This window comes from Gambusia affinis, linkage group LG11 (assembly GCF_019740435.1).
Source record: "Gambusia affinis linkage group LG11, SWU_Gaff_1.0, whole genome shotgun sequence".
NCBI lineage: Eukaryota > Metazoa > Chordata > Actinopteri > Cyprinodontiformes > Poeciliidae > Gambusia > Gambusia affinis.
Genome location: NC_057878.1, coordinates 9,929,778 through 9,948,166, shown reverse-complemented (window position 1 = coordinate 9,948,166; position 18,389 = coordinate 9,929,778). Strand labels below are relative to the sequence as shown.

The 18,389-nt window shown below is 42.4% G+C and overlaps 1 protein-coding gene across 12 annotated transcripts in view; it reads right to left on the bottom strand.

Moving 5' to 3' along the window:
• Positions 1 to 228: 228 nt before the first annotated feature.
• Positions 229 to 18,389, bottom strand: part of lmo7a (LIM domain 7a) — a 60,303-nt gene continuing 42,142 nt past the window's right edge. For 2 of the 12 annotated variants that reach the window (XM_044132628.1, XM_044132640.1), the window contains 21 exons: positions 18,360 to 18,389; positions 17,639 to 17,753; positions 16,388 to 16,527; positions 15,375 to 16,068; positions 14,170 to 14,439; positions 13,839 to 13,953; positions 12,568 to 12,729; positions 11,570 to 11,754; positions 10,769 to 10,832; positions 9,895 to 9,951; positions 8,843 to 8,868; positions 7,783 to 7,893; positions 6,659 to 6,742; positions 5,868 to 6,238; positions 5,632 to 5,688; positions 4,074 to 4,129; positions 3,142 to 3,325; positions 2,609 to 2,923; positions 1,379 to 1,487; positions 914 to 1,016; positions 229 to 837 (listed from right to left, as the gene is read on the bottom strand). In XM_044132628.1, the coding sequence (XP_043988563.1) occupies positions 815 to 837; positions 914 to 1,016; positions 1,379 to 1,487; positions 2,609 to 2,923; positions 3,142 to 3,325; positions 4,074 to 4,129; positions 5,632 to 5,688; positions 5,868 to 6,238; positions 6,659 to 6,742; positions 7,783 to 7,893; positions 8,843 to 8,868; positions 9,895 to 9,951; positions 10,769 to 10,832; positions 11,570 to 11,754; positions 12,568 to 12,729; positions 13,839 to 13,953; positions 14,170 to 14,439; positions 15,375 to 16,068; positions 16,388 to 16,527; positions 17,639 to 17,753; positions 18,360 to 18,389 (3,271 nt within the window). In that variant the 3' untranslated portion in view covers positions 229 to 814. Of the gene's footprint in view, positions 838 to 913; positions 1,017 to 1,378; positions 1,488 to 2,608; positions 2,924 to 3,141; positions 3,326 to 4,073; positions 4,130 to 5,631; positions 5,689 to 5,867; positions 6,239 to 6,658; positions 6,743 to 7,782; positions 7,894 to 8,842; positions 8,869 to 9,573; positions 9,616 to 9,894; positions 9,952 to 10,768; positions 10,833 to 11,569; positions 11,755 to 12,567; positions 12,730 to 13,838; positions 13,954 to 14,169; positions 14,440 to 15,374; positions 16,069 to 16,387; positions 16,528 to 17,638; positions 17,754 to 18,359 lie in introns of all 12 variants that reach the window. The other 10 variants (XM_044132629.1, XM_044132634.1, XM_044132637.1 and 7 more) reach the window with 10 other exon arrangements.

The following is an 18,389-nucleotide window of genomic DNA, read 5'->3' as shown; positions in this document are numbered from 1 at the left end:
AAACAAATATGAAAACGTGTGATGTTCATTTTTGTCTGTTTTGACTCAGAGTGAGCCGAATATGAATTCCCTTTTAGTTTTTCCCTTCCATCCTCTTTAAAATGTCAATAAAACACACTGAAGTCTGTAATTGGAGAGTGACAAAATGTAAAAAAGTCAAAGGGTGTAAATACTTTTGCCCCGTACACTTTTCGAACACAGAATAAAACAGCCCAGACACATCCCAGCTGAGGATTTAGTCATTTATTTACAGCGTTATTCTTTGCCTTAATTCAGTACAGAATGACGTGAAGTCTTAGCATAAAAAGTGCGGTCAAAGCAGGCCGTCATTTTCAAACACGATGCATCAGAGAATCCTAATCATTTTATTTCCTTTGTCTTTTACAAATACAAAGCCACATACGCGTGTAAAGCATACCTTCCCCGTTCCCCCAATGGGCAAATTAATCCCCCCAGACACGCATAGAAAAGAAGCATGATCCTGCAGTTTTCTCTCACCACATTTACAAAATCTGTCTAAACGGAGTCGGGAAGGCAAGCTCTCATGGAATCTCGCAGAGATAGATCTATGGCTAAAACATAAAAAATAAAAATAATAATAAAAAATATATAGACATGGAATGTGGAGCATTTGTACAGTTATAATGCGTCAGACGATATGATAAAAGTAGATAACTTCTTTTGAAATCTCTATCTCATCAGTACAATTAAAGACACCTTAGGTCCGGCTTATTATTGCAATGGCTTCCACTTTAAAGTTCATGGGTTGTTGTCACATGTAGTCTCCTCGTCGATCTGCTGCAGCACGCCTGGATCACATGGATGTTGGCTGGCCAACTAAAAACAAAAAAGGAACATCAAAATTTAATTTAAAAGAAAAGTGAAAGTCGCGTGAGCCGGATCGATTTCTTACTTTTGACTCGCATGTAGCAGGTGTTACAGAAGAGTTGCTTGTTTCGTATTCTGACTTCGGCCCCGGCCTCCGAGCCGCCGAGGTCGGACTTGCAGTCGATGCACTGCGTGGGTTTAGAGAGAGAGAGGGGAGAGGTAAAAAGCCGCGGAGGCTGTGGTGAGGACAGACGGACGGAAGGCCGTATTCATTCAAACACAAATGATTAGAGTAGTCACAGCACATGCATCATGATAGAAAGTAACGACACAGGTGCAGGAGATCAGATCTGATTGAAGGTCAAAGTCCCCGGATAAGTAGAGAGCTAAAAAGTTTGAGCTGCTGGGAAGAAATCAGGACATCCTCCCCACCCGCAAGTTAGTAGAACTAGGAAAAACAAGTTCAGATCGACCGAGTTAGTCTGTGAAGATCAGCAAAGGCGTGCAGACGACACTCTCCGCCGTGGCGAAAGGAGAACCCGGCTCTCACCTTGAAACAGCCCAAATGATAACAGAGCCCGAGGGACTCGATGATCATGGCTGCTCCCTTTCCCAGCGGGGTGTCACAGAACGTGCAGGTTTTCCTGCCACTCACTGACCTGGGTTACAGAATCCACAGCTGTGATTTTAGAGCCGACGCACACATGCGACGAGGCATGTGTGACTGCATGCACACGCAAAACATACCGGTATACATTTACACGGAGGTCCTGCACAATTTTTTTCAGTAGGGCTGGACGATGCAGACCTAAAGTTTTATCACGACATTTTGTGGTAACAATAAAAGTGATTATAAGAACTATTTGTTACTCCTTATTTAGGTGATTTTATGGCTGTGACTGCATGACTGAACAATCACAGGCCAATAGTCACAAAAATAACTGTAACTTGTATTACTATAGTACCCACATTAAGTGCATTTAGTCACATTTTAAAATTGATTAGTATTTATTGTTACTAAAGAGTTCAAATAAAGAACTGGGGTTCAAATTTCAAATTTCTCCAGTATTTCAGAGAAAACAGCGATCCTCACAGTTTTGGGTGATTTTAAACACCATTAATTGGAGTTTATTGTGACAACAATGAGTCTAAATTCTTATCTTGGAAAAATTGCATCACAATAAATGATAAATATATGTGACCAAGACTGCCCTGTTGATTGTCTTTGTGCCTGGCTGTAGATCCAGAACCATCTTTTTAAAGAACTAGAGAAATTAATTCAGCTGTAAGATAATCTTTTACAGTGCTGGTCAGAAGTTCATTTTCACCTATTAGCATTTATGTTCAAGTATTAATTAGCTAGCTGTTGATAAGAGGTGAAGCTGGTGGATCTGGGGGTGAAACTCATTCTTCAACGTCACAGCCACTTTGTGGAATGGAACCGTACCTCAGCATAATGCTGCCACCAACATACTTCACTTTGTACAGGGTTCTTAAGATTAGAAAACCTCACTTCGACTCCTCCAAATATTCAACTTACCGTGGCCAAATAAGTCAAACCATAAAACTTTTCCCCAGAAGATACTTGGCTCCCCCATGCAGACCTGACTTCCCCGAGCAGACTTAACAAATAACCAGAAATACATCAAGGAGAAAGATCCAGAATGCCCTTAGCAACCACTCCTCACCTCATAGATACAAACATACAACCCAGTACAGCAGTAGTCAGATAGAAGCCGGTTCCTGGGGGCCTTAGGAACCCGGTGCGTTTGGTTTTTACCTGTTCCGTTGCTGATAGGCGTCAGGTGCGGGCTCTGGAGAGGTGACTGGTGACGGAGTGGAAGGGGAGAGGGACGGACGGGACCAAGGGGCCGAGTAAGTTCCTGCCCCACCGCGGAGGGAACCCGCAGAGAAGGAGGGGGGCAGGGTGGAGGAGACCGGCCGGCGGGGCCCCGACGCGCCGGTGTAAAAAGAAGAGCTGCCAGAGTAGCCAGAATACGGCCGAGAGTAGTTTGAGGCAAAAGAGCTGCTTCTGGGAGTCCAGGATGAACGCCGAGAGTCGTAGGAGGAGTCCAAGTTGTCAAGAGATTCCCCTCTGTAAAGCCAACCCACACCACACAACCCCTCCGTTAAAAGATGTTAGTTGAAGAAGTAAAAACCATCTGACTACCAACCGCTTTCCGTTCTTCTAACAAAATGCGCCGAATCAGTGTCGGTGTGGTAGCCAGATCGTTAGAGGTTTCCGCTTTAGGACCCAGGGCCGTTAGTAACAGTACAGAACCAACCGGTAACCGGGACATAAGAGGTGTCTACCTGCGCATAGGCGGCACGTCGCCGTCCCTGTTGACGGCCGTGTTGGCGGCGCGCTGGCGGATCCAGCTGCTGTCCGTCAGGAGCGGCGTCTTCTTCTTCATCTCATTCAGGATCTGCTGGCGCTCCAGCTCGGCCTGCGACAGCGGCTGCTGACTCTTCCCGTCAGGAGCTGTGCTTCCCACCGCTGCACCCAGAGAGGAGAGGTAAACAGTGTAATTATGCTTGGTGAAAAGAACATTTTTTTTATTAGACTACATATTTTTTTTAAATATGAGCTTGCTATCTAACATATTGCAGTAGTGCGCACCAAAGATGTTTGGCAAAAGTATTTGTACCCCTTGAAGGTTTGTATATTTTGTCATGTTACAACCATAAGCTTTGTCTCTCTTTCATAGAGACAAAGTGGTGCAAAACGGTGAGGTGGAAAGAAAATATTGCACCTCGTTTTTCATTTCTATTATTGCTGTGTAACGACATGCCAGAACTACCTTTCTGTGCAATGGCATTTTTTTTGGCCTGAATATCTCCACCAACTTTGTACAGATACTGATTTTCTTTGCTCAATCATCTTTAAGAAATAGATCAACTAAGCTAGATCAGATGGAGAGCATCTGTAAAAAAACCCCCCAAAAAACTCCCCCAAAAATGTTAAAGTGCTTCCAGTGATTTTCAATTTGAGAAAGGTCTTGTTGACTTTGACAGGGCCGTTCTCACACACAAATATGCTTTGAACTAGAGCGTTTTATGTGGATGTGGTTGTGAATTTGATCTGTTTTTGTCCTGGTAGCCTGAGAGACAAGTCCTCTGGCTGCCGTAGCAAGCCTACATAGAGCAGGACAGGGTTCACACACACACACACACACACACACAACAGCCCTACGTGGAGCCGTTCAGAAAACAACCTGATGAAGAAACAAATGAGCCAAACTGACCTCTCCTCTGAGGCTTGTCGTCATCATCCAGCTGGGGAGACGACTGGGATTTTGTCCTGTCAAACAAAAGGTTAATATTATAATTAGTGAGAAATGATTAACTTTAAATTACTTTAAACTTTAAATAGTCAATAAAAAAAGCTATGGGAGACTTACAATTCCTGTAAATAAATTCTCCTACTATTTTGACAATAAAACATGTCAAATGTTTGAACTTCATGTTTTGTTTTCTGAAGGCAGACACTTTATTAGCATTTTTATATATCCCAAACCTTCATTTAAACAATTTTTGAAAATTTGGAAAGTTGAAGTGGAAAGTAGCCAACTCCAGAGAAAAAAAGATTTAATTTTTTATTTCCCCTTTCAATTGAAGATCCAACACTTTTCAGCTGACTATAATTAAAAGGCGTCTAATTATAAACTTACACTTAGAACTTTATCTTTACATCATCATCATAGGGAAAAATGTCATACCGATTTTAGGCTTTTAATGGTCCACTTGGCCCGTTTTTTAAAGGTGGAATTAACAAATGACATTTGTTTTAGACAAAAATTAGGTGCACAAGTTTGAATTCAGGGTTTTCTTCTCCATTCACCACACGGTCAAAGTTGTAGTACAACATCCCCATTCATTTGTGGTTCAGAGTTCTACATAAAACTAGGTTTTTGAAGCCATTAACATGCTTCTAGATGGATATCTTTCCTCTCTTCCAGGCAAAGCTGGTAGAGTTTATTTCAACCAAACTTTCCAGTTCATAGAGGACTTGGGTCTTGATGGTTTGGATATTTCCTGAACATCTTAACTAGCTTGTGTCAAATAGTAAAGACCATGGAGCAACTGGACATAGAAACACATCAAACCAGGTTTTGGAATAGAAAATAAGGAAAGCGAAGTTATGGAAAACCCCAAATCTATTGGAAATGTATGACCTGTGATTCAAAGTAGGTGTCATTGAGGTCCAACATGCTATGGGAATTTTTTTATTTTTTTTATTTCAATATTATTTATTTCACATGATATCAAACTTTTTGGTTGTGTAATATACTCAGAGGCGTGCAGCATGTATATCTCTAAACAGGAGAGACACGTTTGAATTTTAAACAAGAACCGATCCTGAGCTCCCCACAAAAACATAAAACAACAAAAAAAGTTTAAGATCTCGACAATCAATGTGACATTTTCTGTGTCAACATTACTCGTTTTAGTTCCCCTCCGATTCAAATGTGCAGACTAATCTGTCCATTTTTGGACAATTTTCCTAAAGAGTTTTGACTGTTAAATACAATAACTGCTAAGAGATTGGATGGGCGAACAGAACAAAGGATGAAAAGATGGTCAGACATGTGGGTGGATTGGCTGATGGATGAATAAACAGATATATGGACGTATGCACAGATGTTTGGACGACTAAATGGACAGCAGAAAAGCTGCGTGGTATGGATGGATCCTGTAATACTTCACGAAAACATCAGTGTTAGTAGCCTACGGAGCAAACAGCCATGACATGAAGCATTGTAAAAGCTGCGAGGATGGGCTAATGGCAGCAGGAACACTGACCTGTCAGTAAAGGACAGTGGTGGGTGAGCACTGTCAAAGTCGTGGGAGGCAGAGGCCCTTTGGTGAGCAGCAGTGTGCAGACAGGTGGGATGATGGAAGCAGGGGGGGAGTAGAGTAAAGCACAGCAAATGCATTAGTTGCAGCTATGTTAATGCACAGGCAACAAAGCGCATCAAGTGACACGAGGACGTGTGTGTGTGTGTGTGTGTTAGGAGCAGCAGCACCACGGCACTGACCATCTCTGCTGCTCGAAGGCTTTCTGCCTGCGCTGCTGCTCCGCCGCCTCCTCCTGCTGCCTCCGCTTCTTCTCCCACTCCTCCTCTCTCTTCTGCTCCTCCTCCCTCTTTCTTAGCTCCTCCTCTCTCGTCCTTTGCATTCTCAGTTCCACCTCCCTTTTTTCCCTCTCCTCCTCCGCCTGCATTTCTCTTCTCTTCCTCTCCTCCTGGAGTCGCTGGAGCTCCCGCTCCTCCTCTTCCCTCCTCCTCCTCTCCTCCGCCTGCCGCTGGCGCTCCTGCTCCACCTTCCTCTGCCTCTCCTCCTCTTCCCACAGAGCGGGCTGTTGGAGAGAAGACGGGGGCGAGTGTGGGCTGACACCATGGCTGTTCACCTGGAGAAACATTAAAACGCACAACGGCCTTCAGCAGCCTCATTCCTCACCGACATCAGGAGGAGCCACTTGTCAAATAATCTCTGCCAATTCCCTAATATTAAACAACAATAAGAATATTTTTAAGAGTAAAAATATTAGCAATATTACGGGCATCCACATGACTAATCCTTGTTCTCACCTTACTTTTGGAACACCCTTTTATCGGAAATTGTTCCGCTTTCATAAAAGTCAAATACAAGATTGTGAGACCACGTAATGGCTTTATAATTACAGGATTTCTGCTCACTAAAGCTTTTTGGATACATTTAGACAAATTTGCACTGTGACTCATGACTAACTGCCACCCTTTCAGAACAATCCAGACAATATTTCAGGCAGCAGTCCATAACTCATGAGAACAGAAATAACTTTCATTACCTGGTGGCCCACGCTTGTGACAATCTCCTGCTGAGCCTTGAGCCACTCCTCCTGCAGCTTCTCCTGATCACGCTTGTATTTTTCCTGATGGGTAGAAAGCGTTTTTACCTTTTATTGTTTGGTTTTTGTCAAAGCAGCATGCAGAAATGCACCTTATCTTGCAAAAAAGCTTGAATCTCTTGAACTTTTACACATTTAAAAGACAATTACAACCAAAAAGTTAAATATATTTCATGCATATATTCATTCCTAGTCTTTGACCTCTTGAAAGTTACTCTGATCCGTTCCTTTGTCTTTTCTGTTTGTTCCCTAGTGCTCTGTAACAAACCTCTGAGCTGTCTTGTAATGGGATCATAACACCCACACGTGGACTCTACTCACTACTTTGGTGACTTCTGAAGGTAATTTCATTTAGAAGGATCAGAGTAAATAGGTTTGAATACATTTGCACCCCCAATTTTTCAGATTGTTATTTAGAAAATAAAACAACAACAAAAAAAATTATTTCCTTCTAATGTGTGGGTCTGTCACATTAAAACACACAGAGTTAGTGGTTGTAAAATGTGAAAACGTCACAGTGGTGTGAATACGTTTACAAGACAGCCTGCTAGGAGGTTTGTGGATATGGAGGTCATCCATATCTCATGTAATCGTTCAGAGAATCCTGATCTGAAGAACCTATGACCACCTTGGCAGGATGAGTCCCGGCTCATCTTGAAATCAGGTCGTTTCTCAAACAGGGATGAAGACTACTGAAACAAGAAACCCTCTGAGATTTATCAGGAAATCCTGTCTCAAAAAATGTGATTCTTCTCGCTTCATAGAGGCTCTAATTATCGTGGATGTGTAACACATTCTTCTGGGTTCTAGAATGCCTTCTTGTTTTCAACACAGACTATTAATAATTTAGGTTTAATTTTTGCTCTATGTTTCTTCATTAATTACAATGAGTACCTGAAACATTTTTAATTCTAACAAAGAAAAAAAGATAAAAGTTATGAACTTATTATTATATATATTTTTTCTCATATGGACATACTTGTGTCTTTAACAAAGTTGATGATGGTGATGATTTATTTCAGTTCATACTGTGATATAGTTATATTAATATGCTTCCTACAAACCTGTAGGAGGAGCTCTTGTTCCTTCTGCCATTTCTCTTGTCTCTTGCGCTCTTCTTCTGGGTTCCACGACCAGCGGCTGGAGGAAGTTGGAGTGATTGCAGGAACAGGGATCTGGAGGTCACCAGAAAAAAGAAAAAAACGTCACTATTCTATATGTTTAATAGTGATGGGTGTGTTCACTAGATTTTTTTCAGCTTGGAAAATTTAAATTCAAATGTCTCTAACAGAAAGTAGGTTCTTAAACCTTGACTTCTGCAAATCTGTCTCTATTTGAAGTCTTAAAGGACAGTTTAACTTTCCCATGTAATAGATATACTCCGATTTATTGGAGATTTAGCCTTTTTCCTGAAAGTCTAAATCTCCATGCTACAAAATAAGCCAATCTTAGCGGTGTAAAAAAGAAAAGAAAGAGTTTGATTTCCAAAAGCCGAAAGGTAACATGAATTTCATTCAGTTAGAGGGAAAAAGAATTTGGTTGACATGATGTTTTTTTTCTGCAGCAAAGGAAATCTGAAAATTAAAGCAATCAGACGTTACAGCAATGAGTGCAATCAGGAGCGGCAGCGACCCATTTTTAGTGTAGCTGCAGAGGGATTGCTAGGACCACACTGCACTGTAGGACGGCAGCTCCAGCTGTTGGCACTGACTTTTTAAGATGTACTTCCAAGTGTGATGGAAAAACATTCACATGCTTTGAACATTTTCACAACGTCTCGTGTTGCAATCAGAAAATTTGAAAGACTCTATGAACGATTTCTATTTTTAATAAGAAACCAACACAAAGTGGCGCATAATTGTAAAATGCAGTTTGAATACTGCAAATCCATATTTTGGTGTCTATGTGTCTACCGGCTTTTACCTTTTCAAACTGGCTCCATTCAAAAACATCGACACTAATTAAGCGACCCTGTCTCTTTGAGTTGAGTATCCTTGAGAATAGTGTGTCTACGCTTCATGGACACAGATCAACAGTGTCTGCTTCCACAGATGTTGTCATGGTAATCGAATAACACAACACAGATAAGAGAAGATTCCCCTCTGATGCACTGACGCTACTCACATCTGGCATCGCAGACTCCGATCCTCCTGGGAACGAAATAACACTGAGTCAGTACGAGAGGCATGTTCGGGCGGAGCGACGCAGCAGCACATGTACACAGACAAGTTAACCCTGAGGCCTGAGAATATGGCAATATGGCTCGTTATCACTCCAGATCAATTGAAAAGTGTTGACGTGTGTTTTAAAATTAAAATTCAAAGCAAAACAGTAATTCATGTTTTCACCAAGCCTCAGGGAACCGTCGGTCAATTTCCACTTATTAGGATTCATCTGGTCTCTTCGTGGCAGATCACAAACTTATTGACATTTGCGAGGAAAATCAATAAACGGATTGCAAAAACATGATCAAAGAAGCTTAAATCAGCGATATGCATGCAGCAGCAACAACAACAACAGGAGGAGCAGCAGACAGGCAGCGTGAAAGGCAGACAGATGCTTCGATACGTGCATGTCAGGAATACCTAAAACTCCATGAAGAGCGGAGCAATGCGCTAATCAGTGTAATACCACAAATGCAAGAGGATTCAAGGGGTGTGCTTTTGTGGTTGGTACGTTGGGATGCTGACATGCTGCAGATCTTTAGGAGCAGCGCGCACTGCTTCACAATGTAGCTTACGTATCAATTTGGATAAGAATGTTACTAAACTGCTCAGGTTTCAGCAGGATGTCAAAATCCCAAGTTGTACCGAGCAAGGGTGAGGACTTCACTGCACACAATGAACCCTGTTTACCACAGAGGAAGACCAGCGCACTGACACTGGGCCCTGAGCCACCTGAGGGAGGGAAGGGGCACAGCACAAGGGTTAAGCTTTGACACCAGACAAGAAAAAGGGGGAAAAAAAAAATAAAGAAAAGGAAACTTGGGAGCAGGGTCCCATTTTTATCAACAGAACGAAAGTCTGAGACGGACAGGGAGACATGCAGCTCCACCGACTTGGAATTCGGACAGATAAAAAGCGCAAAGAAATCGGCCATCAGAATACACAGAGGCCAGAGTCAGCACTAGGAACCACATTCACCCTTTTCAGTCGCTTCTTCGCTTTGATTTTTACCTTGTTCAAAAAACTCTGATCTCCGTTTTAAGTTTTTCAAAGATATTGGTTCTGATTCTATGTGAGAAACGGAAAACAGGGTTAGGTGAGACACAGCAGAAGAGAGAAATTAGTTTAACCTGAGAAGAGTGCACTTACAAACGCACAGATTTGTTGGTACCTTCTGTAAAGGGTAATTTCATACTGAATAATCTGGAAAATCTTCTGTTTGGGTGTGTTCATTTAATAGGGGAAAAACTGAACAAACTGCATTTAAAAAAAGTTGCAGATAACACAATTATTGGCAACTAAAAATGAATAAATTAAGACTGAAACATAAATGAGCACCTCATTCTCACTGTTAAATATAGAGGAGGATCTGTGATGCTGTGTACATATTTCTATTTCAAAGGATGAAAAACACCAGGAGCGCAAGAAGTTTGGTGTTTTTTGCTGAAAAAGTGAAGCTTTACCCCTAATGTGTCTTTCTAAAGAATAACAATCTGAATGACACGGCCAAATCTAACCTGACTCAATTATAATCCTTTTACCTTATCCATTAGGAAAGGACCCAAGACTCTAAAATGGTCTAGAAAAACATACTGGGTAAACAGGAATGGTCAAAGGTCTGTCAGGCACACAAACTAAAGGTAACATTTTCCCATCTTTTTGCAGAAGGACTTTGTGGAACCGCAAGAATAAGTGAACCTATTTAAAGGCTTTTTTACGTATCTTTACAAGGCTTACCAACAAATTTGTCCGTTCTATTTCCTACACACGGTCATAAATTACATCTCTGTTTAAGGTTTGCTTATTTTGCACATCTTTGCTATGGTCAGAAATAATCTCAGAGATCAGTTCCATAACCTTTCCAACTTTTAGCACCGCTCTTTACCTTTGTTCCTCATGGTCACTGGTTGGTCTTGGAAGTCCCCATTAACTCTGCTTGAAGCCACGTCCTGCAGGGAAAGGCATAAGGTCATCACTTAATGAAGGAAAATACCAGAAAAACACTGGAAATGCTAAGAAAGTTTCAGCTCAACTGATCCTAATAGGTGACCAGCCGGTTGGAAATTCAAAAATCATAATTCTTTTGATTCAATGAACGCACCATAGCTAAGTGTTAACAAATTGCTCATTGTTGGCTATTTTCAGAATCAGAGAGGACAGAAATGTAACAAGTTGAAAAGATTTTTTTTTACAACATATTGAGGCAAAATTTAGGTTACGAGAGAGACGGACAGAGCAAGAATTTCAACAGATAACAATAAGACTTAAAAGATCATCACAGTTGCTCTGTTTTAGCGTCTTAAGCTTTTGGCTTTCTGTAAAAAAATATGCTGGATGTGAAAACTGCCAATCTATGCACACAGAGACCGGATTTCATAGTTGGTAAAGCTAACTCTTATGCTAAAGAGATCTTAAAATGCAAACCGATCATTTTGTCTTTATTTATGTCTGTGGTCATGTGACATCTACCCTGACCATGACTGACCAATCAGCTGGAAGGCTAGAGAAAACGTTACGAATTTGGTTAATTATAGTTTTGACAATGAAATCGGTTGCGGCAAAAGCTAGCACTGGCCAAATTGCCAGATTGAAGACTGGCAGTAAAACTCCGATCATTGCATTCGTTGATAACACTGGAATAAAAACGGCTTAAATTCACGTCAACCGAGTAGATATCGCCACTTACCACCAGAGGAAGAGTGGGGGGCTGTTTAGCCAGCACCGATTCTGTGACGCTACCGGAAGTGAAATCCAGGCTGGAGTTGGCGGTCTTTGTCTCAGGGGGACCTAGAAGTGTCGGATGATCCGTACTGGTCAGATTGATGGTCTTATGGCTTTTAAAAGGCAGGGAAGGTTGATCTCTGTCCCAGTCTGCATGCAGTAAATGCAATGGCAAAAAAAAAAAAAAAAAAAGTAGACGGTGTGCTTGAAGATAAACACATGATCTGTGCATGTAAGTGTATGCGAGTCCGTGAATCTGTCAATGTGAACCCCGGACATCCGGAGGCAGAATGTACACACACATACACACCACCACTGTAAAGCAGGGGACCAAGAGGTGCCGTTATGGTGTTATTTTAGATAACAGCAGGGGGCGACAGAGAAACCACCTTCCCCAGCCGTGCAGCCCAAAGAAGTCACAAGCTCAAACTGATTTATTAATAGGCTTTTACTAAATAAATTGGCTTTGCTAAACTATTCAACAAATCATTTATGTTAGTTTCAGTGACTGTGTAGTTTAGTTTCTTTCTGAGGTCACACTAATATGAGTGAAAGACTGCAAAGACAAACAGTACAGGGTTAGCTCTCCAAAGGGAAATGTTTTATACGTACTAAAAAAAAGGGCAGCAAAGAGAACAATGATCAGGGAAAAAAGACGGAACATGAACATTTTTAACCAGCCAATTAAAAAAAAGGGAGGGAAAGAAAATAAAGCACAGAGGTGAGAACACACCCAGCCCTCCCTCAGCAGGTCCTTCGTCATTTAGCTGTCATGATATCATTCATGGGTGACTTCACAATAGTTTACGGACCAATTTAAAGTGTCAAAACTGTTTAGCGACGCCCAGAGCTTAAGCAGCATTGTCAGTCCAGGAGAGTAACCCTTGAACCTTTCCTTCGTGTTCAGCCTCTTTGCTCTCACAGCAATCAAACACACACACACACACAGCAGAGATGACTCACTGTGCTGGCCGTGACGGCGCACATCCATGACCAGGGTGCCCTTCTGCAGAGCCTCCTCCAAGCTGGACTTCCACTGCGCGTAACTCATTTGTGCCACCTGGAGCCCGTTCACCGTCAGCACTTCGTCCCTGACCTGCAACTGGCACATCTCGGCCGAGCTACCTGAAAGTTAAAGGGAGAACAGGCTTATTAGAAGAAGGAACATTTTCAGTATCGATATCAGAGCAGTCCCCAGCTTTTCCAGGGTTTCTGCTCATATTCAAACATCAGTAGACAAAAGAAGCATCTTCAACTATGACAACTGAACAGTAGAAGCAAAGCACACAGTTAAAATACCCAGTAGAAATGAGCAAACTCCACATTTTTGTTTGCGGTGGTCGAACATAGGGGGCTTTTACCAACACTCCGAAACAACCAGTTAGCAGGTACTGTAGATAGCGTCTTACACACGTGTCCATGGCAAGTGCTGCTATGGACACTTGTCCTTTCTACATGCAGATTTCTTTTTACAATCTTCTTCATAGTGTGTGGCGGCAACATAAACTCCTACCCAGTTTAAAACATTTGTCTGACTGTGGGGATGAGTAAGTTGAGTGACAGACTGAGTTATCAGGACCAAAATGGGATGTTCTCTTTCCCTGTTTGAGAAATGACTGAGAGAAATGTACCTGACGAAACCAGAACATTAATTTTGTTAAAAGCAAATATTTCCTAACACTGACATTTTTTTCCCCAACTGAACAGATACGTATTAGGTCTGTTACCTGATTTTCTTTTTTATCTTTTTTTTCCAAACAAACAGCAACAAACTCATGTACATCGCTAAAGGTGATTCTTTTAAACAGAAAAAATAGAAGAAGAAGAAAATGTAGGTGAAAACTTAAAAAAAGCTATGTGCATAAACCGAATTAAGTCTTGCATAAAGAATAATTTGGGGCAGGTTTCATGAATTGATGTGAGATGTCGGTATAGCTTAAAATACACGGCCTACTGTTCTTGTGATGATGGGGAGCTGCAGCAGAAAAGAGAGGCTCAGACCCAGCAGATCTGACCCAGATAGACGCTGCCCTACATAAGGTTCTGGCAATCACAACTGCAGTGGACTCGAAAACTTGCTAATGGCTAACAGGCAGAGCTTAAAGGTGAGATGAAACAGAACCGAAGCACCAGTGTTCAGTATTACCACATGTTACTGTGAATGACATGCAAACACTGCATGGGTGACTTTTCATGTTGAAGGTTCAGGTCCGAGCTCAGCTGTGTTTGATTACCTGGTTGGATGGACGTGACCCGAGCTCCCGTTGAGTCCCAGGCAGCCTGGAAGCCAAAGTCTCGGCTGCTGTTGGGTTTCTGGTTCAGGCTGATTCGCATCTCACAGAAATCCTCCTGGAAATCACACGACAGCAGGTGAGTAATATGAATATGCACTATCTTTCAGATTATGTCTATTTCTTTATTTTTTTATTTGGCCAGCAAAGCTTCTGAAATAATATTTTGTTGCTCCATCTTAGTCAGCAACCACTGTTGATTTTAGTTTAATTGAATTTTTATTATAAAACAAATAAACATATCTGATGTTGCCAGAAGAAGAAATCCCAGTACCTTGCTGGTTTCTTTGCTAGGAGCAGGACTGACTGAGACTTCACTCTCGACAGGAGACAGGAGAGAACTGATGCTCTGAGTCAAGGACAGGCCCTTCGCTGTGGCGTTCTCCTCTTCCTTTTCCTCCTCCTCTTCCTCGTCATTGCTGCTGTGTGCAGAACTGGACTGAGCCTCGTCCTCTGAGGTCATGTACTGGTGATACCGGCTCGGCACTGACGCCTTCTTAGAAACATCGACGTTGCCATTGACACCCTTGTGGGATTCGTCCATCTGTCGAGGATTAACATAAAGAGTCAGAGCGACCTTCCACAAATAAATGTAAAAAAAAAAAAATTGGACTGGTTATATTTCAAAACCTCCTGTGTAATTTTGTCCTATTACTTAATGTGATTTATCTTTTTAATCTAGTTTTATTCTATATTTGAACAGTATTTTTAAAACAATTTTAAAGTGTACAAAAAGTACTCAGATGGGCCTCCTTTGGCATGACGGCATGGAAGCAATAAGCAAATACGGTAGTGGCTGCATCATGCTGTGGGGATCCTTGCCTTCATCAGAGACAGCATCAATCAATGAACTTTTTATTGTATAGCACATTCCACTATACACTCCACTTCAAAGTGCTTTACGTCATAGAAACACAAAAATACAAAGTCACAGATTGATCTGTAACTCTAGCTGATCAAAGTTGAAGATAGCTAGAGCTACACAGATGGAAGTCCAGGCAGGAAAAGACTTGAGGCTGAGACGGACAATAACCTGAAAGCTATGGCCAGAGCAGCGATGGCCGAGGTGGGAAGGAATCACAGATTGCTCTAAAATCCGTCTTCACCTCATCTGCATTGTTGGGTCACGTCTCCCTCATCTTCCTAGCACACCCCGAGCACGTTTTGCTGTTTTATCATCGCTGCTGCTTGCACTTCTATTACCACAAGACTTTTTTCTTCCACTCAACTTTTCATTAATTACTCTCAGCATGACTATAAACATTCGTCTTTTTCCAAAACCTATTTTCACACGCAACAGAACATTTGTCAGAGAAACTCAATTTTGTGTTCTCATTATTTGTAAGCCAGAATCATCAAAATGAGCAGAACTAAGCCCTCTTTGTGTAATGAATCTGTGTAACAGGTAATCTACTCAGCACAGTACTCATTTATTGAGATGCACCTCTATGTGCCTGGTATACGGTTTGCTGTACTTACTGTGTGGGCTCTGGAAAGAGAGGAGATGCGGGACGGCTGGGTCCCAAAGGGCCTCGGAGCGACGACCGAGGTTAGCCGCGCGCTATCCGATCTCTGGTAGCTCCTGGGGAGAGAGGCGGAAACCCGAGACACGGTGGGAGGCTTGGGTTCCATCGAGCTCAACTGTGGTTGTCTGTCCAGAGAGCTGGAGGAGGGGGCCTCCACCACAGTCGGTGCTCCCAACAATGAGGGCCTTGGCTTGAGCTCCTTCTGGGTGGAGGCGAAGGAGGAGTGGGTGGGTACGTCCCTCGTAGTTTTCTCTGTGTATTTTATGGCCTCGCGTTCCTCCACTGGACTCTTCTGGTAGGATGCAGGTGCTGTAGACTGGTTGGTGGTGGTGTTGGTAGTGGTGGTGGTGTTGGTAGTGGTGGTGGTGGTGGGGGAGTTTTTGGCTGCAGGACCGTCCACGGGTTCCTGCGGAGTGGGAGGCGAAGGCGGTCTGCGAGTACGTGGGGAAGCAGTGGGGGGCTCCTTGACTTTCGGAGAGGGCTTGGAGGGTTCTGGGGAATACGAGGGAACGTCGATGGTGTAGCTTCTGGCTGGAAGTGATCGGGTCGGTGCGCGAATTGCGGGTTTCTCAAATACGTTGTCGTCGTCGTCCAAGTAGGAGAGAGACGACAGGCGGCTGCCGATGCTGTTCCTTTTTTTAGTGTCTCTGCAGGTGGAAGGGAGGAGGGAAAAGGTGAGGGTAGTGAGTGGGAAGGGGGGCAACATTAAAGATAAGGAGGTGGGCATGATGCAAAGAAATGAGGTATAATAAACTGATTCTTATTCACACACCGAAGACAATCATGCAGTTTCTCTTCAACAACATAGAAAAACATTTTCGCCTTTTATTACCTTAGCAAAGTATCCCCCCTCTGAGGGTAAAAAGAAGAACAAACTTATTAAGTACCACAGCCATCCTGATGCACTACACTTGGACCATCTCAGCTGCCTGATCAGGTGTGCTTATTTTTCTCCTTTTTGCTCACCTCTCCTCTTGGATCTCCTTGAAGGTCTTGGACCTGCCGTCGCTGCCGTACGTGGTCTGCTCTATCTTCTCCCGCTCCTCCTTCTTCTTCACTATATCAGAGTTCACGCTCCGGCGCCGGTTTTTCCATTTGCTCAGGTCCTGCGGAGAAAAGATATCCAAGTTCACCTAATGCGTTGCATCTTTAGCACATTAAAGCTTGGGTTTGGATTAAAGCGACAGGCTGTCGTGGACAGCTAGGGGTGTGATGGAGAAGTTGGGGAAGAAAGAAAAAAAAGAAACAGAGCTGCATTTGAAGGTGTTCTATTTGTGAGCCTGAAGCTCCTCCCGACTCACTTCCCCTGTGGTTTGGGGACTGTGTGACCTAAATGCTGCTTCAGGACTCCATTACTTCGCTGTGACATCAATTAGACAGCAGGCAGGTACAACAGTGAGTACCGAAGGACATCTATCATGTAATAGGCATTTTATTACTCATTAAGTAAGTGACAAAACAGGTACATAATTGCCGTTTGTCATCACTTTCAAGAAAACTTTGTTCTTTTGTCAAACTGAAGTAATTGTCTATGTCGCAACCTCCCCATCATTATTACATCATAACGATTTCATATTGAATCTGTTGTTGGAGTTGTTCTTGCCAGCATGGACATTTGCCGATGAGAACAGTCATTAGCCAGAGGGCAGCACCGCACCAACCAGTTCCTGTCTCTCTGACTTCAATCCAAACGGCTCTGATTTCAGCCGACAGCTGCGAGTCTAATCTCACAGATCATGTGCTCGTCTTTCACTTCAGCATTATCTCTGCCAGAAGCAAACATCTTTCTTCTCTGTCTTGATTATGCAGAAAACTTATGGGAAAGATGGCCGTAGGCATGTACTAGACAGTGCCCTTTTCAAATTCTGTCACATTATAATTACTAGCTTCAGCGTATTTTATTGAAGCTAGTAATTGGGGGAGTGGGATGAAAATGATTTAAAAGAAAAAAAAAATCTGAAGTTCACCGTACATCAGTTTTAAATCCCTTTCACTTGGATAACCCTAAGTAAAGTCCAGTGCAACCAGTTGCCCAGGGAACTCATATAATCAAATACAGCTAAAGTGAAACTACTTTCCATTGACGATTAAATTGTGCAAATTGGAAATATAAAAATAAATGGTTACACAGAAGCATGGTTGTAATGTGACAAAGAATGTGGAAAACTTTTGCAAGGCACAGATAATGTGCAAGATACTCATATCAAATATACTCACATCTTGCCACTTATCCTCACTCTCTTTAATCTGTTCGCGGTACTTCTGAAGCTCTTCGAAGCGATTCTGCCGGATGATTGAGGGGTCCACCTGGATGTCGCTTGTCGATTTGCTCCTGAGGGACAAAAAAAGTGGAGGAAATTGTTAAAAAAACGAGTCACCTCTTTTGCATTGCTAATGTCCAAAAAACCCCCCAAAAAACTTACTTCATAAGTTTCAATTAAAAATATTTTACGCATGCATCGTCTCTTACCATACAGCCATATCTGCAAATACTGGAAATCATGTTAGACTTTCATGTTAAGGAGTTAGTATGCACACCACGAAGACCAGCCAGGAAAAAATAAAACAGGTTATAAAAAAATTAGTGGGTTAATAAACTTTACGACTGTCATCCCCACCATCATGCAACAAAAGAAAAAGTCTCCAAAGGCTCACAGTTGACAAAAAAAAACTCCCTTCAAAGATGTCATACAAAGATTTCAGACCTCTAACCAGTCATAATGGTCACACTGCAGTTTTTTTTTATTATTTAATTTTAAGAAAGAGCTTTCTGCAGCCTCTCATCCCCACCCTGGACTTGCCCCGGTGTTTAATATAAACGTAAAAAGTTAGCAGCAAACAACAGTGAGAACAGCAGATCAAAAGGCAGGGTGCGACTGGAGAGAGGTCCGAGCAAATCCAAAACATGCCACATTTCTGGGCGCCCACGTCAACTCACCCATCAGAACTTTCTTGCGTTTGCTGCTGT